General features: G+C 38.0%; 1 protein-coding gene across 11 annotated transcripts in view; it reads right to left on the minus strand.

Annotated features, from left to right (window-relative positions):
* The window catches only part of HUWE1 (HECT, UBA and WWE domain containing E3 ubiquitin protein ligase 1), a 162,842-nt gene that overhangs the window by 62,352 nt on the left and 74,490 nt on the right, over positions 1-26,000 (minus strand). For 10 of the 11 annotated variants that reach the window (XM_073889205.1, XM_073889212.1, XM_073889213.1 and 7 more), the window contains 9 exons: positions 18,016-18,122; positions 17,674-17,851; positions 16,133-16,224; positions 15,300-15,511; positions 10,066-10,123; positions 8,877-9,053; positions 5,534-5,779; positions 4,016-4,149; positions 3,146-3,240 (listed from right to left, as the gene is read on the minus strand). In XM_073889205.1, the coding sequence (XP_073745306.1) occupies positions 3,146-3,240; positions 4,016-4,149; positions 5,534-5,779; positions 8,877-9,053; positions 10,066-10,123; positions 15,300-15,511; positions 16,133-16,224; positions 17,674-17,851; positions 18,016-18,122 (1,299 nt within the window). The remainder of the gene's footprint in view (positions 1-3,145; positions 3,241-4,015; positions 4,150-5,533; positions 5,780-8,876; positions 9,054-10,065; positions 10,124-15,299; positions 15,512-16,132; positions 16,225-17,673; positions 17,852-18,015; positions 18,123-26,000) is intronic. The other variant, XM_073889209.1, reaches the window with a different exon arrangement.

Genomic DNA, 26,000 nt, shown 5'->3' on the forward strand with positions numbered 1-26,000 from the left:
AAAGAAATTCAAGATGACACAAAGAAATGGAAAGACATTCCATGCTCACAGATTTAAGAACAAATATCGCTGAAATGTCTATACTACCCAAAGGAGTCTACACATTTAATGCAATCTGTATCAGAATACCAACAGCATTTTTTTACAGAACCAGAACAATCGTAACATTTGTATGGAAACACAAAAGACCGTGAAAGCAATCTTGAAAAAGAAAAAAAAAAAGCTGGAGGCATCACAATTCTAGATTTCAAGTTATATTATGAAACCGCGGTAATCAAAAAAGTATGGCAGTGGCACAAAACCAGACACATATATCAGTGGAACAGGGAAGAAAACCCTGAATTAAACACACAACTATATGGTCAATTAATCTTCAACAAAGGAAAGAATATCCAATAGGAAAAAAGACCGTCTCTTCAATAAATGCTAATGGGAAAACTGGACAGCAACATGCAGAAGAATGAAACTGCACCATTTTCTTACACCATACACAAAAATAAATTCAAAATGGATTGAAGACCTAAATGTGAGACCTGAATGTATAAAAAATCCTAGAACAGAACATAGGCAGTAACCTCTATGACATCAGCCATAGCAACTTTTTTTTTAGATAGGTCTCCTAAGGAAAGGGAAACAAAATAAAAAACTATTGGGACTACATCAAAATAAAAAGTTTCTTGCACAGTGAAGGAAACAATCAACAAAACTGAAAGGCAACCTACAGAACGGGAGAAGGTATCTGCAAATGACATATCTGATAAAGGGTTAATATCCAAAAAATGTAAAGAACTCATACAACTCAATACCCAAAAAACACATAATCCACCTAAAAAATGGGCAGAAGACATTTCTCCAAAGAAGATATACAGATGGCCAAAAGATACAAGCAAAGACGTTCATCATCACTTACCATAAAGGAAATGCAAATCAAAACAAACAAATAATAAACAAAAGGTGTTGTTGAGGATGTGCAGAAAAAGGAACACTCATGCATTGTTGGTGGGGATGCAAACTGGTGCAGCCAACTGTAGGGAACAGTATGGAGGTTCCTCAGAAAGAACAGAACTACCCTATGATCCAGCAATTGCACTAGTAGGTATTTACCCAAAGAATACAAAAACACTAATTCAAAGGGATACATGCATTATAGCAGCATTATTTACAATAGCCAAGATATGGACTGATGAAGGGATAAAGAAGTGGTGGCCTATACATACAATGGAATACCATTCAACCATAAAAAAGAATGAAATGTTGTCATTTTCAAGGACATGGATAGACTTAGAGTGCATAATGCTAAGCAAAATAAGTCAGAGAAAGACAAATACCATATGATTTCACTCCTATGTGGAATTTAACGACAAACAAGCTACAGGGGAAAAAAGAGAGTGACAAACCAAGAAACAAATTCTTAATTATACAGAACTGATCATTACCACAGGGGAGGGTGTCAGGGATGTGTTATATTATATAGGTAATTGGGATTAAGGAGTGTACTTGTCTTTATGAGTACTGGGTGATGTATGGAATTGTTGAATCAGTTTATTGTACAACTGAAACTAATACAACACTGTATGTTAACTGGAATTTTAAAAAACTTCAAAAATATACAAAAATAAAAATAAAAATTTAGAAAAATAGATTAAATATGCAATCAGAAAAAGTAAATAGCACTGTCCGATAGAAATAAATGAGCCACATAATTTTAAATTTTCTAGTAGCCACATTAAAAAGTAAAAACAGATAATTTTTAATATACTGCTTAACCCAATATAGTCAATTTTTATTTCAAGATATAATCATATATAAAAATTATTGAGTATACATTTTTATACTCAGGATTTTTAAAAAACAGGTATGTATATGAAATATACTTAGAGTACATCTCAATTCAGACATTAAATTTTTTTTAAAGATTTTATTTATTTATTTGACAGAGAGAGATGAAGCTAGAGAGGGAACACAAGCAGACGGAGTGGGAGAGGGAGAAGAGGGGCTTGATCCCAGCACCCTGGGATCATGACCTGAGCCGAAGGCAGAAGCTTAACGACTGAGCCATCCAGGTGTCCCAGACATTAAATTTTCATAAAAATAACTGACCTACATTTATTTCATACAATTTAGCTGAAAGAAAAATACATTCACATACCAAAGTTGTTCTAAACATACTTAAAAGCCTTCTAACTGTACAGAATAACACTAGTTATATAAAAATTAAGAATTCAGTTTTTTCCATCCAATCTATCACCCCATCTTAACTACATCTTTAACAACCCTATTTCCAAATAAAGTCACATTTTGAGGTGCTGGGAGGGAGTTAGTGCCTCAACACAGTATTTTTTTTGTGTGGTGGGGAGACACACACAAATCAACCCAATAAACCCTCCCCCTTACAAGAGGAAATAAAGAAAAAAAAAAGAGCAAGTGGGAAGACAGAAAAGGAAGGAAGGAGGAGGGAGGGAGAGCAAAAGAAGGAAAAAAATCCAACTTTTTAGTTATACTGGCCACATTACAAGTGTTCAACAGTCAACACGTGGCTAGTAGCTACCATATTGAACAGTGTGGTTCTAAAGTGTTCCACAGCCACTTAAAACAATCATTTGCCATTTTTAACAGTAAAATTAAACTTCTGAAAAATAAGCATACAAAAATTAAGAGTCCCGCCATAGCCTTCAATACAGTAATTTCTAGGAATTAATTTTCCATTTGCATAAAACTATATAAAAAGATACTCATATTTCAAAATAGTATGTTAGAAAACTTAATAGGGAATGGTTAATTCACAGACCCTTTACATGGCACTTAATGTTAAGTAAAAAGAGATCCATAAAATATTATCTCCAAGATAGATAATCACAACTATGCTAATAAAATGTATCCCTAGGGAGAAAGACTAGGCATATAGTTCCAAAATATTATTTATTTGTGGTACAAATGTGATTCTTTCTACTACAACTTGTAACTTTTACCATTGTGTATATACATTTTATAGAGAAAGTGAAAATAATTTTAAAATAAAAATGAAAGGAAAAAAATTGAGGACTAAAGACAATAGAGCTAACTTAATATTCACAACAGACCTATAAAGACATAGAGATAAAACTTAAGAGAATTAATGACTAAGATTTTAGTTTCTTGGAGTTACCTGATCTTTTTCCGCCCTGGGTCGTACCTGCCTTCTCATCCTTTGGAACCAGTTTCTGCATGTCTGCCTGGCCAAATTCACACCCAGATGGTAGGCTGCAACAAGACAAACCATGAGTAAAAAGAACCCTGATAGCTCATTTCTTAAGTTGTGCTTGGTCCCTAATCTGCTTGGCTGACAATATCCCTCCTATAACAGGGAAGTAAACCTAATAAAACATGTATAATGATCAAATTCCTGAGGTAGCACTCAACAAGATTTCCAACTCAACTTTAGATTTGGCTAACAAATTTTAAACACCTATCACGCTGACACAGAATAATTAGGACATAAGATCAAAGATGCAGAAGATAACAAACACTGTAAGCATGTCCTTAGGCTGGTAAATGGGAAGGACAATACTGTGGAGTGAAAGTTTGTGTCCCCTCAAAATTCGTTTGTTGAAATCCTAATGACCAATGTGATAGTACTAGTAGGTAAGGCCTTTGGGAAGTGCTTAAATCTTGAGGGTAGAACCTTCATGAATGGGACTACTGTTTCATAAAAGATGCTCCAGAAACATTCCTAGTCCCTTCCACTATGTGAGGATACAATGAAAAATCTGCAACCCAGAAAAGGTCCCTCACCCAGCCATGCTAGCTAGCACCATAGTCTCAGACTTCCAGAACTATTAGCAATAAATTTCTGTTTATAAGGATCCAGTCTGTGATATTTTGTGATAGCCTGAATAGATTAAGACAGACAAGGAACCCTCTGAACTCTTTAGTAATAGCCTTCCGTTCTTGACCAAAGCAATCCTCCAGGATCACTGAACTTAGTTCTCTATTAAGAAAGACAATAGAGATGATAAAGAGATGACCATTCCCTTACCTGTTTGGGGTACACAGGGAGAGAAGAACAGTGCTTTCCCACACCAGGGAACAATATAACTGGCTCAGCTTGCTCAGAACACTCAGACCCAACTGAGAACCCCACTGGTTTACGGAGATGGAACGAATTTCACTCTGCAATCAAAGTAAACAGAAGCTGATCTTTGGGATGCCCTCTGCAACATTTACAGTCTATATCTAACATCCCTTCTCATTTTCTTCTCATTGCTTTTTGTAAAGCAAAAGGCAATGGTCATAGGCAACTCTTTTTAAAGAAACGGTTTTGCAGATTCATTGACAGTCTTGTAATTTTGTTAGGTGGTGCAGGACGTGCTATTTCCCTCTTATTTCTTAACTTCAATAAATATTTAGATTTATCTAATTCCTTGAAGTGAACATTTCATCTTTTTATTTCATTTAATAAAAAGTCATGAAAATAAATCCCAAACCAATGTTATGTAATTGTATTATTTTCTAAATAGTTTATTTCCGTGCTTTTCATTTGATTTGATACAAAGAATATACTCCTGGCTCAACAGCATAAAACAAGGTTGCTAAAACATTACATCATTAATCTTTAGAATTGATTACTTGAGGACTAAAAGTTGTAAAACTGTGAGCACACACACAACCGCCCCCCCATCTTTCTGGAACCACAAGAGGAACCTCACATGAATTGCAGGCATACGGTTTGATATTTAGGTCATCTTTACTCATCTCTGTTAATGACCATTGACTTAAATGTACTATGGTCGAATTTCCTTCCTGCCATCCCATTATCAGGCCCACATGCATTTGTACAAAGATTAGCAAGTAATAAGGCCAGATGAGCACCCAACTGAAGCTTGCCCACTAAAAAAGGTGACTATATATCCCAGTTGGCCTATGTGGCTGCTACAGATCTATTAATGCCTGTTATTTTTTAAAAAAAGATTTTATTTGTTTGAGAGAGAGAGCGAGAACAGAGGGAGAGTGAGAGGGAGAAGCAGACTCCCCACTGAGCTGAGAGTCTGATGTGGGGCTCGATCCCAGGACCCTGAGATCATGATTTGAGCCGAAGGCAGACGCTTAACCGACTGAGCCACCCAGGTATTCCTATTAATGCCTATTATTTACATTAACCTAATAAAACATGTGCAGTGATCAAATTCCTGAGGTAGCACTCAACAAGGTTTCCAACTCAACTTTCACTCTCAAAAAAGTCTAACTCACAAAACAAATTATGTGGTCACCCAAATTCTAATGAAAAAAAATACTAAGGGAAAATGAAACTAGATAGCATCTTTTTTTTTGTGACGTAGTGTTCCATGATTCATTGTTTGCATATAACACCCAGTGCTCCATTCAATACCAGACAGCATCTTGAAGCATAAACCTGCATCCCCCACCAAAAGAAAAATCTGTTCTTTTAGCAGCTAGCCCAGGTAGAACTGCTTCTAATAAGCATAGTTAAGATGCCCAGTATGTGCCCTATGTATTTTGCCAGCTTTAAACTAACTTGTTCACCCCCAGTTCTTACCTGTCCAACTCTGCAAGTATGAACAAACATCATGATGTAGGCATGGGCAGCAGTGAGTGCATGCAGTAGAGGTGTGGCCTGAGCTGAGAGGGTAGCATCAGCAACATTGCCAGCACAAGCCAGTTCTCGCAACAACACTGAACCTCCAGGGGATTCAATTGGGCGGTGTAAGGGCTCCAAGGATGAAAGGATGGAGTCCAACTGAAGGAGACCCTCCTGAAGGACTTTGGGTTCATGTGACAGTGTCTGAAACAAGAATAATAATTAAAGCATTAATGTACAATGAACTTCATAGACATCATGTCTTTAATAGTCACAATGGAAGAAGTAGAAGACAAGTGTCACAAATTTCGAACCTGGCCATGGTGATCCCATCTGGTAAATGGTAGAGCCAAAATATGAATGCAGGTAGGACATACCCCAATGCCTCCTTTTAGAGCAACACTTTACTTCTCTCAAGTGAGAGGCTTTCAAATGTGGTAAGTCAATCATTTAAAAGCCTGTGATGGCCAAACTGAAATACTATTATAGCAAGGACTCCATACTATAAGATTAATTGTAAATTTTACTCAACAAGGAGCAATATTGGGCAAGGTTCCAAAGCATGGAAGTGAACCAGTATTAAAACTGTTTTTTTCTTCCTAAAATAAAAAGAGATGATTCTAGAACAGGCATCAGGTAGGCAATTTCCTTTTTTATAAGACAACTCAAGGATTATAGGACATGGCCTTTATAATTGCTTTTTGAGTCTGCAGAAAAATCACAGTAAAATACTATCACTTGCCTTTCAAAGATAGGAGAAATTATGTGCCTTTCCTGAGGCTTTAAATAAATCTATCCATTCTCACACAGTATCTTAGAGGCAGGATAACGATGAAGCAGAGCCTCTTTTACTCTCTCATAAACAGCACTTAATATTGCAAAGAGTAAAGCAAAATAAAACATTAAATACAGGTATGTCACAATTACGGACTTTTCAAGTCCAAACGCAACTGGATTACTGATTTTTAGCAGAAATTACTTATCACTGCACAATCCAGCCCTAATGAAGGAGCTTCACAGATTTAATGCAATCCCTATAAAATTATCAATGGCTTGGGGGGGGAAAGAAATAGAAAGATCTGTCTTAAAATTTGTAAAAGAATCTCAAGGGACCCCAAATAGGTATAACTATCTTGAAAAAGAACAAAGTTGGAGGTCTCACACTTCCTGATTTCCAAGCTTATTACAAAGCTACAGTAATAAAAAAAAATGTGGTACTGGCATAAAGACAGACATTAACACCAATAGAATATAATAAAACCCCAAAACAAAGACTTGCATCTACGGTCAAAATATTTTTGGCAAGGGTGCCAAGACATAGGTGCAACAGGGAAAGAACAGTCTTTTCAACAAATGGTGTTGGGAAAACTGGATATCCACATGCCAAAGAACGAAGGGGGACTTTACCTTACACCATCTAAAAAAATTACTCCAAATAGAACAAAAACCTAATGTAAGAACTAAAGCTCTAAAAACACGTAGAAGAAGCCACAGGGTAAAAGCTGTATGACATTGGATTTAGCAATGATTTCTTGGATTTGACACCAAGAGCACAGCAACAGCAGTAAAAAAAGATAAAATGGACTTCATCAGAATTAAAACCTTTTGTTCATCAAAGGGCACTATTAACAGAAGTAAAGGCAAACCACAGAACAGGAGAAAATATATGCAAATCATTTATCTGATAAGGAATTAATATCCAGAACATAAAGAACTCCTACAACTCAACAACAAAAAACCAACCCCACTAAAAAACAGGCAAAGGACTTGAATAGACATCTCTCCAAAGATACACAAATAGCCAGTAAGCACATAAAAAGATGCTCAACATCATTAATCATCAGAAGATGCAAATCGAAACCATGTGATCTCTCTTCACACCTATTAGGTTGGCTACTATCAACAAAAAAAAAGAAAAGAAAAAGAAAATAAGTGTTGGTGAAGATGCAGAAATTGGAACCCTTAGCGCACTGCTGGTTGGAATGATGTGAAATGATGGAGCTGCTATGGAAAACAGTATGGTGGTTCCTTGAAAACAAAAAACAAAAAACAAAAAACAGAGCTACCATATAATCCAGCAATTCTACTTCTGAGTATACAACTAAAAGAACTGAAAGGAGTATTGGGTATGCGCATACTTTTACATGGAATCGAAAGAAGTCAAATTCATAAAACTAGAGAGAATGATGGTTGCCAGGGGCTGGGGGGAAATGTGGAGATGTTGGTCAAAGGGCAAACTTTTAGTTATGAGTAAGTTGTGGGGATCTAATATATAGCTTGGTGTCTATAGTTAATACTATATTGTATACTTGAAATCTGCTGACAGTAGATCCTTAAGTGCTCTTACACACACATACACACAAAGTAGTGTTGAAAAAGTATTTGCACACCTGCGTTCATAGCAGCACTACTCAAAATAACCAAGAGGTGGAAGCAACCCCATGGTCTATCAATGAATGAATGGATAAACAAAATGTGGCTTGTACATACAAGAAGAGTCATAAAAAGGAAGGAAATTCTGACATATGCTACAACATGGGTGAATCTTGAAGACATTATGCTAAGCAAAATAAGCCAATCAAAGAAAGACAAATACCTTATGAATTACATTTATATGAGCTACCTGGAACAGTCAAATTCAGAGAGACAGAAAGCAGAACAATGCTTACCAGGGGCTGGGAGGGAAAGGAATGTAGAGTTGTTGTTTAATGAGTACAGAATTTCAGTTTTGCAAGATGAAAAACTTCTGGAGATTGGTTGTGCAACAATGTGAATGTACTTAGGACTACTGAACTATACACTTAAAAATGGTTAAAAAGGTAAACATCATTTGATCTGCATTTTACCACTATTTTAATAAAGCACTTAATTTTTTGATAAAATTTTTTGATAAAATAAACTAGTAGGTCAATTATGCTTAAAATGCATGACTATCAAGCCTGAAAAAGGAAAAAAGCTATATGACTAAACAATACCAGATTGTGTTAAAAAGCATCCATGAGAGGATGACACAATAAAATAAACCCAGTTCCAAAACATTCTTCATCTACTATCCCTTCTAATACAACTCAAATGTTTTAACTATATACCAAACCTAGGAACAATGAACACTTCAATTTTTCAATGAGAAATAATGCGACACACTATTTATTAGTTACCTGATTCACTTGTAGTACATAACCACAAATTTCATTATTTTTTAGTTGAAAGTAAAGGGAGACCACAGTAAAAACATGTATACAGAAGTATTGCAAAACTGATTTCTAAAAAGAAATGAAAATATTTGGCCAGAAGCTCTTACCAATATGGATTTGCAGACACCTGCAACAGCCTGACAAGCCGCAGATGTGGGAAAGTCAATGGGCAGATTGGGAAGACCCAAAATGGTAACCAAAGGCAAGAGTCCTTTCTGATTCACAAATTCCTGGCAGTGGTCATCTGTTGTATTGTTGCTCAGAATAGATTCCACAAATTTCATCTAGGTAATGAAAATTAAAAAAAAAAAGTTAGAGCCTGACACCTGGAACTAAAAGGCCAGCTTGGAATAAGGACAGGGGTAGCCCTGTAGTCATGAAATCAGTATTTTCTAGAATACCAAAACCTCAAGTAAATAGGGACAGAGATATGATATGAACCCTGAACATAAAAACAAAAACACCACACATGAATAATTCTTCCCAATCTACTTTTTTGGTCACATCTGAAGTCACATAATTTGAGAGCATAGAGAGGATAAATGACTTGTTCAGGGCCACACCCATTAATTAGTGGCAAAATCAGATCTGATCTCTTAATTTGCTTCTTGCATGATAGTGTGTTGCCTCTCCCCTGTAAGCAAATATGGATACTTTCCCTCAATGTGTTCATAAGGCAAATGAAAACCAGAACTCTAGAAGAGTGATTTGGACCAAACAAAGCATTTTTTTAAGGGAAGAAAGTAAAATGTGGGCAAGAAACACACAAGCACAAGAGAAACCACCTCTGGAAGTCTTGGGCGTGCTTAGTGGGCTAGAACAATTGCTAAGTGGGCTTCCCCTTATAGAGAAACAATTCTGGGAAAAGTCAAACTCTTCCCTTTTCTCTTGTGAAAGACATGGGAAGTTAAAAGAAATAGCCATATTACTATTTTTTTTAATATAAAAGAGAAGTTAATGGGAAAAATAGCAAGTAATGGGAAAAAATACATGTTGGACACATTCAAAGAACATAATACTGGATTGTCCTAACAAAACCCACTCTTATGTTTGGATTCCAATGGTGAATAACAACAATGAACAGAAAATTGGGAGTATCTAAAAAAAAGTGAAGAGTATTGTCCAATTTTGGCAAACCAGTCTCATAGAACAAGGTTTGCGCATCTTTCCCCATTGATCCACACTTTAAGGGCCCCAATGAACATAAATGTGGAAATCACTAGACTATTTGGTAATCCCACACATTTTCCAGAAAAACACACACCTTTACTCAGTTTGCCCTACCATCAATCTTACCACATTAAGGATGTAATCCATGAGGGGAATAGGAATACGTTCCTCTGTACCAACGACCCTGTTAAGGGAGAAAAGAGTGAGTTACACACAAATTCACAACACCAGTGCAAGAGAACAAAGTGAGGAAAGGGAAATAGCATGAAATTCTAGGTCCTTTCTCTAAGTCAGACTTCTAGTCTTTAGAACAGCACAGGAAAAAAAAAAAAAGAGCTGAAATCAATTCTGAAATTAGCTTTCCTAGCCTGATAGGTTAAGAGCACAAAAGGAAAAACCAAGCCTTCACAAGCTCCGCATTTACACATATCTCAAAAGAAACTCCTATCTTAGGCAAATTATCATAGGAGGAATTCATCAATATGAAAATACTAAAAAATAAGTCAGTTTGATTAAGAGACTATTGAAACACTTGCTTGAAAACAAGAGCTAGACAAAGAAACAAATACAATAAACATCTTACCATGTTCTTGCTTCAAGTTTAAAGTTATAATAGAGAGCAGGAAATGGAATTTAATTTTGTTCAAAATTCCATGCTTAAGATTGACAAACCATTCAGAACAAAGTTAATCAAAGATGAAGCCAACACCCAAGGCCTCCTTTCCTAATAATTAATACTTGTATCACAACAGTCCCTGAACTATCCAAAAACTGATCAGGTCTTTTGCTTCAGATACTTGAATGCTACACTGCAGATGAGAAGGCTGTAGTAATGCCAAAAGGTAGCACTTAGCCCAATCTTGGCTTTTTCAAGAAATAAACAGGAAAGAAAACCCACAAAATATATTAAAATGAAACAAAATCTACCTCAAGATAAACCCTAGGAAGGAACAAAACTTGAGTCTAATAAGGAGCATTCTGGATATAGGCCCTTGAAGACATTTGGGGGGAAGGGGCAGAAATAAAAGGGAGAAGTAGGAGGAGAGAGAAAGCAACAGAATTCACAAGAAGTTAACAGTCCTTGTCTCTGAGCAAGATAAGATGTAAATAAAGATTTGCCAGGCATGAGGGCACTGACAGCAAAATGGAGACTAGACCTAGTGGAGAGGCATCATAAATGGCTTCAGTGATGAAATATCCAGAGCTAGGGTTTGGCAAGGATATTGTGAACACTCTCAATGAAGAATTTAGGGAAGAACTCTGTACAAAGGCAGGACCTATAAGCCAGGAGTGGAATGATTCCATGGCAAGACTGCAATATTTCCTTGACCGTAAAGTTTCTTCTCAGAACCACTGCAGCATTCCCTGCTACTTACGTCAATCATCTACCCCAGCTTCATTGCACCTCCTGGGAAAACCCAGAAATCCATCTCTACAGCTAAGGAGTGCAGGTGTGGCTCTAGCCCAAATTAAATACTTGTCCCTCTGTAGAAACCAAAGATAATGGCAAAGAGCCAAAGTAGTATCATGAAATGGGACCAAGGTACTTCCTTCATTTGCTAGACAGAAGTTAGAGAGAAAACAAACCAACAGTTTCTTAATCCAAATCTAGGAACAAATTTGTTCAATAACCACTTTTTTCATTATCCTCATCTTTTGGTTTCCAGGCTCAGAACACCATACAGGAATAGTAGATAAGATAAACTCTCCCTAGCAGAAATCCCCGTCAACTGGTTTTAAGAAAAATTGTAATCTTAACTTCATATGAAACTTTGACCCATAGCATCTTTGAAACAGTTAAGACTGCATTCCCATGATGAATAAAACAATTTACCTACTGTCAAATTAAAAACTTCCTGTCTCCCCTTTCACTAAAACACATATTCCCAGACTCAATTTTACATGTGTATTTATGGTACTAGTGCCCTTAATCAGAAGTACAGGAGAAAGATTCCAATTGAGTGTCATAGTACAGTGTACAGAACAACAGGTCTCATGGAATTTTTGGGGTGTGGGGTGGGGGGGACCTCTTTCTTCCAGCTCTTGAGGAGACACAGCTGCCTTTGGCAAAGGAGTCCTCCCAGTGAACTAAAACTCAGGAAACAACTGCTTTTCTACATTTGCTGCCTTTAAAGCCCAGACACTTGTTATTCAAGTTCCAAAGACCACATGGATTTATATATCCCATTTCTTTCAAGTTTTTCAGGATAGGCAGTTAAGTTAGGCAAAGTAAATGGAATCCACCGCAAAATAAACCATGATGCCTCAACTAAAAGCCCTGGTTACTCATTGGCAAGTATATTCATCCCCAGCAGTATCAGTTTTACTGACATCAAACAGTTTAGAAGGCAGAAAAAAGAGGCCAAAATACAAGTATTTAGAGTTACTTGTGAATGTCTCTGGATGTAGAACAAAACTCCATGTATTTGGGGTAGACTGTGGTGCCTAAATTTCCTTATTCCAGATTGAGCACAAAACCACATCTCAAGATCATATATAAACACCATTTTCAAATACAAGCTGATTTTAGAAAAAATAAGAGAAAAATAGTTTTAGCCTGGAAAAACCTGGAAACTCAAAAATCCATCCACAGGAGTGGATTCATTCAATGAAACACTACTCAGCAATGAAAAGGAACAACCAAACTGATAGATGCAACAACATGGATGAATTGCAAAAACACGAACAGAAGCCAGATACAAGAAAGTACATGTATCAGATATGATACACACATAGGACTCCATCTATTGTTATCTTTAGGATATTCTGGAATAGGCAAATTTATTCAATGGTGATTAAAGTAAGTAGGGGCACCTGGCTGGCACAGTAGGTTAAGTGTCCAACTCTTGGTTTCGGCTCAGGTCATGATCTCAGGGTTGTGAGATCGAGCCCCGGGTTTGGGCTCTGCATTCAGTGGGGAATCTACTTGAGGATTCTCTCCCTCTGCCCACCCCCTGGCAATGTGCACTCACATTCTCTAAAATAAATAAATCTTAAAAAAAAAAAAGAAAGAAGTAGCTGCCTCGCTTTAGTGTAGAGAAACAGGAATCTCAAGATCTGTGTAGTTTATAGAAATTAAACCTCAATAAAAAACATTGGAAAAAATTTACTCATGTGTTTGTGTTTATGGCACTGGACAACAGATGAGACTGGAATTTGGGAGTCCCACTGAAGAATTTTGCATTGGAGGGGGAGTTGGGGGATACAAATAAGACTTCTGGAGAGAGAGGATGGCACACACTGTAAATTTTTCTAAGCCTCTTCCCATACTGGCACAAAGTACAAAGTAACTCCCACCTGGGATAAGGAGATAAAAGAACTCCCTTTAATATATTGTGGCTTTCAAGATGAAGGTTGAGTTTAGGCAGTTTCCTGCTTTTCCTTCCAGCCTTAATAATCCAGAGTGACCCAATCGAGGCTTCTGAAGGTGGTAGAAGTGGAAAAGTGTATGTGTCAATATATGTGAGACTCTTAGGTATGTTATGTGAATGAGGTAGTGATGAACACCCAGACCATGCAGAGTATAGAAAAACATCAATACCATGGAGTACCAAGTACTAGGATCCTCTAGCTTTAGAAGCTACATATGACTAACTCTATGGTAGAGTATTAATGCTGTGGGTGCCTACATTTTTACTATCTCTTCATTCTCATTCATGTTTCATTAGGATCCACCTCTCTTGGCATTTAAGGCTCAGGAAATCCTTCACCTAATGCTCTTGAGTTATTCCATCAAAGCACCAAAAGAACATTTACTGACTGATTATCTGCTACATACAAAGTAATTAGGATACACTGTAAAATAAGACATTGTCCCTGCCCTGGAGGAGCATACAGATTAATGGGAGAAACCATCAGAATATATACGAATAATTCTAACAAAACTTTTGGACTTTTGGAAGAACACAAAAGACTTCCTGTTTGGAGGAAAAAGGAAAAGCTCCTTTAAGAATGTGACACTTGAGCTGGCTTTGCAGGAATTTGGTAGATAGAAAAGGAGATAAGATAATTTGGGGTTGGGGGGACAAATATGGATAGAACACAGTGACACATATCCCAAGAAAAGCATGGAGTGAAAAAATACAAGGATGTGAGAAAACGTCAATTTACTATGACAGCTTAAAATCTGGGCACGTTAGATCTAAGGTGTCTGGAAGATATTCAGGTAGAGAAAAAGTTATATGCAGATGAACATGCACAGCCTCACTCAAAACCACCCTCCCACTCATCAAGTTTAAGAAATCTTTCATCTTGTAGTCAGGAAAGGAAACCATATCCCAGCAGGGTGGCTGACAATCAAGGGTGTGGCAAGTAAGCACAGATTCTGACTCCTCTGCATACAGTCTCACTTTCTTTCAGGTGTCTTCCTTTTCCGGAAAGAGAACATTTTAATCAAATCAAAACAGAAGATGCTGCTAGAATGAAGGTAGAGTTGCCATCTCAGACAAGGGTAAGACATCTGCTCAACAAAGCAACGTACTTAGTAGTAAAAAAGAAAGAAAACAAACCTCCAAACAAACCTCATACCAACAGGCTCATCACTTCCTAGAGCTCCAAGATGGCACACCAGTTTTGGAGTCTAGGCCTTTGCTCCTTCTATGTATTCAGCCATAATTTTCTCAAGTTCCAAGCCATCCTTCAAGACCAGCCCAAACCCAATCATATCCACACCTAAAACATTCCTGCTTTTCTCAGAACTAGTTATCTATAAACCAAAAGAACACTTATTAAATGGATAAATGCATGACAGAGTTCAGAGGGATCACACCCTCTTCTAGCACGAATGCGATTAAGAGTTACAGCTACAAGTTACATTTCATCCCGCCAATCCCCATTTCACCATCCAGGTAGTCAATTTTTATGTAAAAACAAAACTTAAATAATCTCCTGTGCCCGGTTATAATCATATGGTACATTCCAAAGACTTCTGATTTATCTAGAATAAACAGATAGTAATCAAACAAAAGCAAAGACCAACCAACAAATCCCTATAATTTTTAAAGACTTAGGAGATAGGCTTCAAAAGTGCAATGTTTCTTTACGTACTCACTTACGGAAACAATCAAGCAATGATGCAAATACCAAATCAACAATGGGGAAAAGTCCTCTGAGAAAAGCCCATCAACTTGATATAGTAAACTGATTCAATTCCATGAACAAATTTTAAAGAAAGACATCTTGCTAAGGCAACCAATACAATTAAATATGGAAGCATAAATGACACACAATGATCAAAGAAAGAAAAAACTAGACTCTTAGGGCTTGAAGAACCTTATAATGAACCAACATCCTCGCTTTTATGGATGAAAATGACATGCCTAAGATCACAAGACTAGGGAACCTGTCTTGCGAATGCTTACTGCTGATTAGGCTCGGTTTCATTCTGTTGGGTAGAATTAAAGCTCTGCATGGCCTGTACTTCTTCTTCCTCCTCATCCTCACTAGAGGCCTCTTCCGCAGCATGATTAGACCTTGGAGGAGGGGCAGTGGCAGTGCCATCTGCCTTCTGGATTGATGGCTTCTGACAGATGTATTTAGGGTCTCTTCCAAGATTACAGATTTCTTCAAGTAACTGAAAGACACAGGAAATAGGATTATTTATTAGTAAATAAGAAATGGGGGACAACTAACATTTTTGGAGCATTTTCTATGTGTTATACACAGAATTGCCAAAACACTTTATATACATGTATGTATGTATGTATATACGTATGACACATCACTCCTGGAATATAGTCCTCAATCCTATTTTACAAACCAGGGAACTGAAGTTCTGAAGTTTAAATAACTTGTTCAGGGTCACACAGATGTTAAGTGACTGCATGACTAATCTGACTCCATGTCCTAATTCACAAGCACCAGGAACTCACAAACTATACAGGCAATTGGCAGGGATACTAAATGTGAAAAAAAATCAAGAAACAAAGATTAGAAAAAGTAATACGCTTTTACAAATAGAAACTAAATCCTGGCAACTTGTTAATATCCTACAGAAGAAAGCAATACTTAAGTGACTTTTTGGGGGAGGGGGACAAAGGACCAACCCAAGGACATGGAGAAAATAAAGTAGACATAATCCTCTTCTAGGCCTAGCCCAAGAATCCAAATGACCTCCAGTAAGCCAAGTTTTTTTTTTCTTAAAAACCCCCTTAACTGCTCTCTCATGTCCATGGTCAGCCTTATCACTTCCCACCTTGATGATCGCAGTCGTTGCATCCGTTTTGAGGGTGGGCTGATGTCTCATGAGCTCATCAACAGCACTCCCCAGGTTAGATGCAGTATCCCCTTAAAGCAAAAAAAGAACTGTTAGAAGGACTGAAGAAAATAGAATTTGAGCTATCTTCTCTGCCAATGAGGAGGAAAGAAGAAACGGAGCTGGTGGTTGTGATTTTTTAATGCCATGCTTTCTCAAATGAATTCACACCAACTTCTGAAAGCAAGTCACTGGCGGGGGAAGAAGAAAACCTCATCAGTCTATTGAACATATTTTAAAATAACCATGTACACTACATTCTACCCTGGCAATCTCTACTACTGCCAAGGTCTTAAGTAGTATTGTAAAAAGAGACAGAAAAGAAAGAAGCATAAACCATTAATCCTCTGGCTGCCCCATAAAGAATGACAATGGCTAGAATGCTACAGTGGTGGCTGAAAGGACAAAGCACACCTGTGAAAACTGGATTCTTTCTGGAGCCCTATCTTCTCGCTGTTCCTCAATAATCTGGTCTCAAATACACTGAGAAGGAAATCTATTCATTTGTGACTATTTTGGGGACTTGGATATTAGAACAGAAGATTACTAAGATCAACAGCTCAGATCTTCGTATCTCTTGTTGCTACTCCTGGAAATATACTGCTCCTAATACCCGTTTCTCACTAGCACCATGACAGTACATCTAACAATGAACTGTTGTTGACAGTCCAAGGAGCACCACCCCTTATTTGCTGACATCCAGAGGTCACTGGGAACAAGTCCTTAGCCTCTCTCAAGCTCTGACCACTGAGGCGTCAAAGTGACAATCTGTGGAATGGTGACAGGTGGAAATTTGGACTCCCAAGGAGACCCTTTTCCCCTTGTCCCAGACCCTGAACCCTAGGTGAACTTGCCCCCAAGATCTCCACTGGATAATTCCTGCTACTGAGGTAGCGGTGTAGTGCAGGTCCCACCTCCTGGGAATCCACGTGGGAATCCAGAACTGCCCCTCCTGCCCTAACCCAAGAGGAGGGGGCACAGCCTCTGTGAGTCACTCAGCTACAGTTTAGCTTCTGACCTGCCCAAATGCTACAGCCAATTGGAGCGTGAGGGCATGGCCTGGAGGTACTGCCTGAAGATCTGGAGCCACTCAGGTCACCTGGGACATGATCTGGTCCCTTCGGTGGCCCAGGAAGGGAAAGGTTTCTATGGCCAAAGTTTGGTTTTCCCAACACTTGTACAAATTTGATTAAAACTTTGAACTTTTGAAAACACACACAGATACATACAATGAACTGTTGAGAAGCATGAAAATATTATGAGCAGAGGATAAGGGTGAAGTACTCTTTTTACCTGCAATACAATGTATATAGTGCTACAGTGATAACTATCATTCCCATTAAGCTTAGCACACCTAGCCAGAGAAATGATGTGAGGTCAAGAAAGGGTTTTCTTACCAATCGGTGGCTTGATAATCATCTAAAATCTTGGCACAACAGTAAACCAATTATAATAATATAAGATAAATCCTGATGATTTACCAAGAGGATCAGAACTCCTCCTCCTTCGCATGGCTGGGAGGTAATCTGGAGACAGAAGAACTTTGAAAAGACGTTCAAAAGGCTGACACTGTACAAATGACTGAAGACCTCGGGCATTCAAGCAGAGTGCACTGAATACATTTGGGAGGGAGCCAAGGACTTCACGGGTAGCAGGAACCTAGACAGAAGATCAAGTGAGTTTGAAGACCTCTAAAAGCGTTCAGGTGTAGATGCCACAAAACTTTGAGCAGGGTATTGCACAGAGAGATAGTAGGGGAGGGATACATTGTGAGGAGGGGTACACACAGAGCATTCTTTACAGAGGAACAGTAAAGGACTCACATCTTTGATAAGCAGTGCATGAAGCATGACATCTGTTAATCCATTGTCCTGGAGTGAGGACAGCAGTGATGGTTCTTGAAATACAAACACAGTCACCACTTCAGTAGCTAAAAAAGAGAAATAGGAGAAATTGAGAGATTCTTCACAGGTATTAATAAAAAAATTCCAAAGGCTGAAAAATAACATACTCTATGTTCAACAATTTAAACACTTGTACTTACTCTGAAATGAACGCCCCTAATACTGCTTCATCAGAAGGTCACTATTAAGAATTAGGTGACAAACTTTCAAGATTTTTATGGGCAATGTACAGGTATAATGATAATTAATAATACCATATTGAATACTGAAAAATATACCAAGAGAGTAGATTTCAGTGCTTTTATCACGTGAAAAAAAAGGTAACTATGAGATGATTTGTTAATTAGCTTGATTATAGAAATCATTTCACTACGTACACCATCATGTTCTACATCTTAAATATATATAATTTTATTAGTATATATATAAATGAAAAATATTAAGATTCTATGAGAGTATTTTTACACCAATGAGGTTATACTTCTATATAACCTGTTTCTTTTAAATTTTAATATACACCATATATTCTCCTTTATCTTTCCCTGTCACAACACTACGGTTCATTCAATCTGAATGGCTGCATACCACTCCATTAAATACATGAACCACCGTGGATATAAACCTGTCCAAAATTATGAGAATTCATAAACCTAAAAACACATCCTTTTTTGTTTAAAATGCAGGGAAAATATCTAAGATGGGGGGGTGGTTTGCTGGATTGACGTGAATGTAAACAACTGATGGAATGGACAAAATGTCTTCTCAAAAGCCTTTTAGCAATTTTAAAATACCACTAGCAATGTTAAGAGTTCTTAGGTATGTAATCTGACCAATTTTTGACAATATGATATTTAACATGGGCTTATAGACTATTATCAGTGCTCAAGGGGAAATTAATGCATCCATTAAAAGGTAACCAAAAGTAAAGCTAGAAATAATAGAAAAAAAAAGTGAAACCGCAAGCAAAAAGCACAAATAATTAAAACCAATAACTAACCCTCTGAAAAGACTGAAAAAGCTTACAAGCTTATGGGAAATCCAAGAAAAGCAAGCAATACGTCAGCAATGAAAGAAGGAGATCTAACAGGATTCAGAATAAATAAAATTTTTACAAACTGTATGCTAACAAGTGAAATGCAACGCTTTTATAAGAAAATGTCATAAAAATTGACTCTCAAGAAATGAAAGCAAAGCAGACTAGCCTAATAACCACAAGAATTTTTAAAAAAAATACCAAGTAACAGAAAGGCACCAAACCAACAGTTTTATTATTCTTAAAAAAGATTTATTCATGTCAGAGAAAGAGAGTGAGTGTGCACACGCACAAGCAGGGGGGAGTGGCAGGCGGAGGGAGAAGCAGGCTCCCCGCTGAACAAGGAGCCAGATGCAGGATTCAATCCCAGGACCCTGGCATCAAGACCCGAGCCGAAGGCAGATGCTTAACTGACTGAGCCACCCAGGTGTCCCTAAACTGACGGTTTTAGATGTGAGGTTATTAAACCTTCTAGGAGCAATTAGGATAAGGCTTCCCAACTCACTGTATGAGATTTAAAAATTTTGATTTTAAAATCTGACAGAGGGTGAATCTACTCCAAATGTCATTGAAATGGCAAATATATGACAATTACTGGGGACCAACAGTTGTCAATGGCTTGATGGACTATAAACTTATGGAAAATACAAGTCCTTTTTCGGGTTCCTACTGGTATATAATACAACCTTCCATAGACTTTTTTTTTTTAACAAACGTCTAAACTACAAAAGGTTATGAAAATTGAGTATTCGTAAACTAATATTAGTGTTCTACTAGAAGTTACTAAGACACCAAATCTGTTATTTTACCAGGGTCGAACTATAATGCTATGTCATAATGCTACTGTGCAATGGGACAGTTTAAACCCTCTTTTAAAATTAACAGATGACCAAATATTAGAATTTTATTTTTATTTCCCCCCCCCAAATATTAGAATTTTAAAAAGGAAACACGAAAATCAACTGGCTCCATGTGGAACCTAGCAACTAAGAGTTAAGTAATGAAAGATAACTCTTAAAAAATTGATAAAAATCACATTCTAGAACCTACAAAATCCATAAAACAGCAATAAAGTGTTAAGACAAAGGGTCCCTTAAGAAGAAGGAAACAGAAATTTACAAAGTTTGTTAAGAAAAAATTAAAAATTTGATACTGCAATAGGCATCTTGAAAGATTATACAGAGAAATTCTCTCAGAAGGTGACATGAGATCAACATGGTAGGCGTACTAGCTATACAACAGGGTTTCCAAGAGAGAATACTTAAGTTAAAAGGAACCAAAGGAATTTTCCTGAAGCAAGAAAGAATTATCAGATTTTAAAAAGGGCCTAACCAAGTGCTATGAAAAAATACTGAAAAGAAACAGAACTAAGTACGTCCTGGTGAAATTTGTAAACTCCTACAGCAAAGAGAAAATGAAGTTACCTACAAAGGAACAAGAACCAGTTTAACATCATGGTTACCTAAAATATGTAACATTAGAAGACAATGGAGAAATGTCCACAAAATTCTGAAAGGAAAAGAAGTATGACACTTTAAAAATTACCCGAAGATGTACTCCAACAACAGTGAAACATGAATCAGAAAAGGAAAGTCAAAGAGTTACTAAAAAAGGACAATGAAAATGATGAGAAAGGGGTGATGTGAAGGCAGGTTGAAGATCTTATGTTGTCTAGTCTGGCAGAAGACAGAGTAAGAAATTTTTAATGTCAATAAAATATAAGAATAACCATTACCAAAAAAGGAGTAAAAAAGCTAGTGTAAGATTCAGAATATGAAAAAAATTAAGACACAAGACTCTAGGAAAAAGAAAAACGAACATATTGGTGATCACAAAAAAATACACCAACATAGAAAATTCTTCAAGATAAAAAGGCACAATACTTTAATAAATCATTCTGCTGAAAACGACTAAAAGCTGGATTAAACACCTAAAATATCTTTTAAAATGTGAAGAGCAGACAAAGTAAATTATAGTTAAAGGTCCAAAATAAGTCAAAACGTGAACTCACAGCCTCCGGCTTTTGTCTTAAAAGCACAGGGACACGCCTTCATTGAATAGGAACTCCGATAGAAAGGGAGTCCGTTTATGTTACAGATGGCAGTAACACTAATCACATGTGATGGAACCTGCTGGAAAGTTGCTGCTTTCCAACCCATGACCAAATCACTCCTGATAAAGGATGGGTCTTCAAGAGTCAGCCCAATTAAGAGCAGACCAGTCATTTTGGCACTGGAGGACACCTCAATCAAGGTATGACCATTGTTCGTATTTTTATAGACTCCCAGATGGTAGCTAACGGTAGCCTTAGTGGGTTGTTGGTCGATGGGCTCAAAAGTTACCACATTCAGTATCATGCCCTATCAGGCTTTCTACATTGGGAACATACTGCTGCTCAGACTTCACGTATTACAATTAAAGTCTGATGTCTCAACTCATACCAAGGCTGCCACACAGGCAGCTCATTTTTATGCCATAGCTGACTAACTTATTCACACTTCTCAAATAAGCTATTACTCCCTGCCCTCAGCTCAACAGGTCCCATGAGACTTCCAGTGATCTCAGTCTCCAGACCCTTAAAATCTGGGCTCAGTGCATAACATCCAATGCTACTGGCCCTGGCCCAAACTCTAGCCTACCAATGTGATCTTTGCACCCGGTCCTGCTATTGGTATCATGGTCAGTGGGAATCCATACAAAGGGGTGAATACACCTTCTCTGACTAGCAAATTCATTTTATTAAGCCACTGCCCCAATCTGCTGGTGCAAGTTACTATTCTCTCACAAAGATTCAATGTTACACAAGCCTGGTCTTGGTTTATCCTTCCTGTCATGCTACTGCCAACACTTAATATAGGCCTCACTAAATGTTAGTTTCCTTTTAGCTTCCAACTCTGACCTGATGTGGGTACACATTTTATTCATTCAGTCTGGGCACAGACAATAAAAACAAGGCATCACCTGGAACTTCTTATTTGTCTTATCATCTGCAGACAGCAGACCTACCACAAAAACATAATAGCCTACTTAAGGGCATGCTCTTAAATTTAAAAAAGTGTACAATGGTCTCCTAAATGGGTCTGTCTTTTACCCACTTTATCTTAGTTACCCTGAACTCTCGACCTTTTAAGTCATACAACATCCTAACAAAATGCAACGAGGACCTCTCTATTCCTTTTCTAGCCGTAAAAGGAACACTTTCCATGTATGAATCTATAATAACCAAACAGAATCCCTTCTCACTTAAAGACACTGCCCCTTTTTTGATCTTGGTGCACAACCTATGCTAGACTGGTGCCTGTATTTAAAGTGGGTAACAGAAGGGGAGCCACTGAAAATTGAGGGCCTCTGCCCTTTCAGACTATTCTGTATGCCACAAAAAAGGTCTTTGCTAAAGTCTTTTCCCAATATAATAGTTTTAAAGGTTCACTAACTGGAGGTCCCTCTTTGTAAATGGAGGTCTCGGTGCCTGCCTGTTCCCACACCTACAATTTTATGGTTCTTCTAAAAAGTAAAGGAAGATCTTAAATTAGATCCCAGTACTAACATTCTTAAGTAGGGATGCTAGCTCTGGATCCACCCTATACCACTACGGGACCTGGGATAACAATGCCTGTGACTTCCATAATAAACCGACACCTCCAACATGCCAAGACCTATAGATCGCAACAGGTCTGAAAATATTATGGAACATTCTGGTTCTGGTTGGCCTAGCAATGTCAGATTTGGCTCACGGCCTGAGTCTGGGAGTCTACCATTCCAACTCAATGCCAAACTACTTGGGCTCCTTTATCCCCATGCTGTGACCTCAACTGTTTGGGAATATTCAATCAGTCCATAGTTCCCAGTAAGAAATTACTCCATAACTCCTAGAGACAAAGGAATACTCAAAAATCACTTCTGTAATTATTTCTCAAATGTATAAAACCTTCCATCAAAGTTTTGGGGTTAGGCCAGGACTCCCATCAACCCAGTATCCTAGATGATGACTTCAGCACAATTGATAATCCCAGCCTCAGTGGTGACAGTCCCAAATGTTAACTGCCCCTGTAATGGGTGGCCAAATCATTCGTCACAATTCCAATGGCCCCATCAGCTGACTTTCCTTAATCTGACAGTCTCACATTTCACTTTCCATTATTCCACCATCACTGCACCAAGATTTCCCATCTTCCTCAACTTGAAAGACAGTATTTATATAATGGTAACAGAGAAGGTCACCTGAGCACTAAAACTCTAAGCAATGTTAACAGATGCCCAAGCCCAAGCAATGTTATACAAATAACTCTTGCCCCTGGGAGGTTTTCAATATTCATACTGACTATCTGCCATCCTCTGGTTAAATAACAACCACCATGGCGTTGGCATCAGCTAGTCTAGGAACAGAAGCGAGAAGGAAAGGCAGTTGGGGAAATTAGAAAGGGATACAGCTGGGTATAAAAGTGGGGTAGGAGAGTCAGAGGTTGAATTTGGGAAGAGTCAGAATCCTTATTTGGTTGGTTTTAGCATAGAACTGTTGCAGCAGGACAGCACAACCTCAACAGAGCTTCCTTACTGACTTCATGCCCTTCCTAGCCTTCCCCACCAATCCGGAGTCTAGACAGTGATGTCCCTCTTGTTGAGACTATTCTGCCCTTGCATGTCTGCTCTGATATAATTTGGCCACTAGAGACTCCACCCTCCAAGCACCTTGGGCTACTGGATCTCCTACGACACAACTCCCGTTCAGCAAGGTCAAACTCTACTCCATCAACTGCTCCCTTCTAATCCATTCACCCTGATCTGTGTCTTATGGGTATTTAGTATCCAGGTACCCTAGATCCAACCAGAATGTCCAGCTTATTCATCAAGTCTTGCCACAAAGGGGAGCACTGGGCCATCTTTTTATCTTTTATATTGGGCTGCATCACCATCTTTGGTATAATGGGCACAAGATTAGGTTTATTTGTGACATAGACGCTTCCTCTAGAGGCTACCCAAACAATGGCACAACTCCTGGCCAACCACATAAACCAAACAGCTCAAGTCTTAGAAGCCCTTAATGAGGTCAAAAGAAGTCTAGTTGCTATAATTGGTAAAAAGACTGGGGCTGCCTGGGTGGCTCAGTTGGTTGAGCGTCCGACTCTTGGTTTCAGCTCATGTCACAATCTTGCGGTCGTGGGGCTCCACACAGAGCGCAAGTCTTCTTGAGATTCTTTCCCCCTTCCCTCCCCACTCCACTGCCCGCTTGTGCACGTGTGTGCACTTTCTCTAAAATAAATAAAAAAATAAAATCTTAAAACAGATTGGATTAAACTGTTATTTTAAGGTGGCGTTTGTGCCTTAAAGGGGACTTCCTGCTGCATGTGGGTCAATAATACAGCTAAGGTATCCAGAATAGTTCAAATAAAACAACAACAAAAAAATAAACAGCCAACTACATCAAAAAATGTGCCAAGAGATTCTCAGGCCCCCATTAATTTCTTTTCCTGGCTGTCTCCTTCTGGCTACAGTGAAAGGCTCTACACTATCATTTATGGAGCTACAATAATAATTGTTGGCCTAATTATTTTGAGTTGACTTTGCAAATTTGGTTCCTCTCAAGTACAAGTTATTTACAGTAAATCAGGAAGGTTACTATGCTGATTCAAACAGCAAGGATGAATTAAGACTCTAGAGAAGGAATTTTGACCTCCGCTATGTTTGCTTTAGTGCTCTAAGTCTCATTTCTGGCTTCCTGTGTCATTCTGAGGGCTCACCTGCTCCCTGCCTCCACCCCATAAGCACATGTCCTCTTGCTGCCTCCTTTAAACTTCCCCTTGATGACTGTGCACTTGCTTTTCTCTGTTTGGGGGCTTTCTCCCAGAGAGAGCCATCCTTCTTCCCTGCATCTTAACTTGGGACTTCTCTACCTGTGTAACAAATCTTCAATCATACCAAAGACTAAGGTCATAAGTTCTGCCATATGAACCTAAACTTGGGAGGGTGTCTCTCCATGTCAAGATGGAGTTGCTATAGTATAAGGGAATACTTCCTCAACTGATAAAGAGGAACAAAACCTTCTGCTAACCTCAAATTTAGTGGTGAAATACTGAATGCTTTCCCCTGAGCTCAGGAACAAAGTGAAGAGGCCCATTCTCACCACCTCTATTTCGCACTGTATTGGAAATCTTTGCCAATGCAGTAAGACATAAAAAGCAAAATGATTATTAAAAAAAGAACTATTTGTAGATGAGAGGACTATACAGAATATCTTAAGAAATTAACAAAGCAATTATGAACTACTAAGTGAATTTAGCAAGGTCACAGGATACAAACTTAAAAGATAAAAACCTGAATCTGCTTCAGCAAGGGAACAAGTACCTGAATTATAGTAGCCAAAACTACTCCCTCCAGATACCCCAAAGTATTAAAAAAAACATGTGCTACTGGTACAAGGAGGTGTTCTCTGTTTCTATACTTCCCACTACATTCCTTTAGTTTTAAGGAGAATTCTAGAAACTGACGTATCTCACTGTCCTGAGTATGTATGGCACTCAATAAATGGCAATTAATAAAAATGAGGTTTTAACAACAGCAATACGCAGAGTATTGCCAACATAAAATTGCAAGGCATTTTTACAAATAATTACAAAGTACCCACAGCTTCCCAAACTGCATTTTTTACAGCAAGAAACAATTTTCTATATTACAGTTTGTGGATCTGACATTCAATTCTAAGAACGGAAACCATGCTGACTGAATTTTCCAGACCAAGACGGGGACTAACCATTGAATAAAGACATGCTTATCACACTTGCAATGTTAAGTACAGCACAATGTACGATATTACTTATCACAAATGATTTATTATATACTGCTTATAGAAGGTATATTTGGCATTCAAGAAATG

The sequence above is a fragment of the Callorhinus ursinus genome, unplaced genomic scaffold (assembly GCF_003265705.2).
Source record: "Callorhinus ursinus isolate GAN/ISIS: 27379988/994484 unplaced genomic scaffold, GSC_fseal_2.0 scaffold103, whole genome shotgun sequence".
Classification (NCBI taxonomy): Eukaryota; Metazoa; Chordata; class Mammalia; order Carnivora; family Otariidae; genus Callorhinus; species Callorhinus ursinus.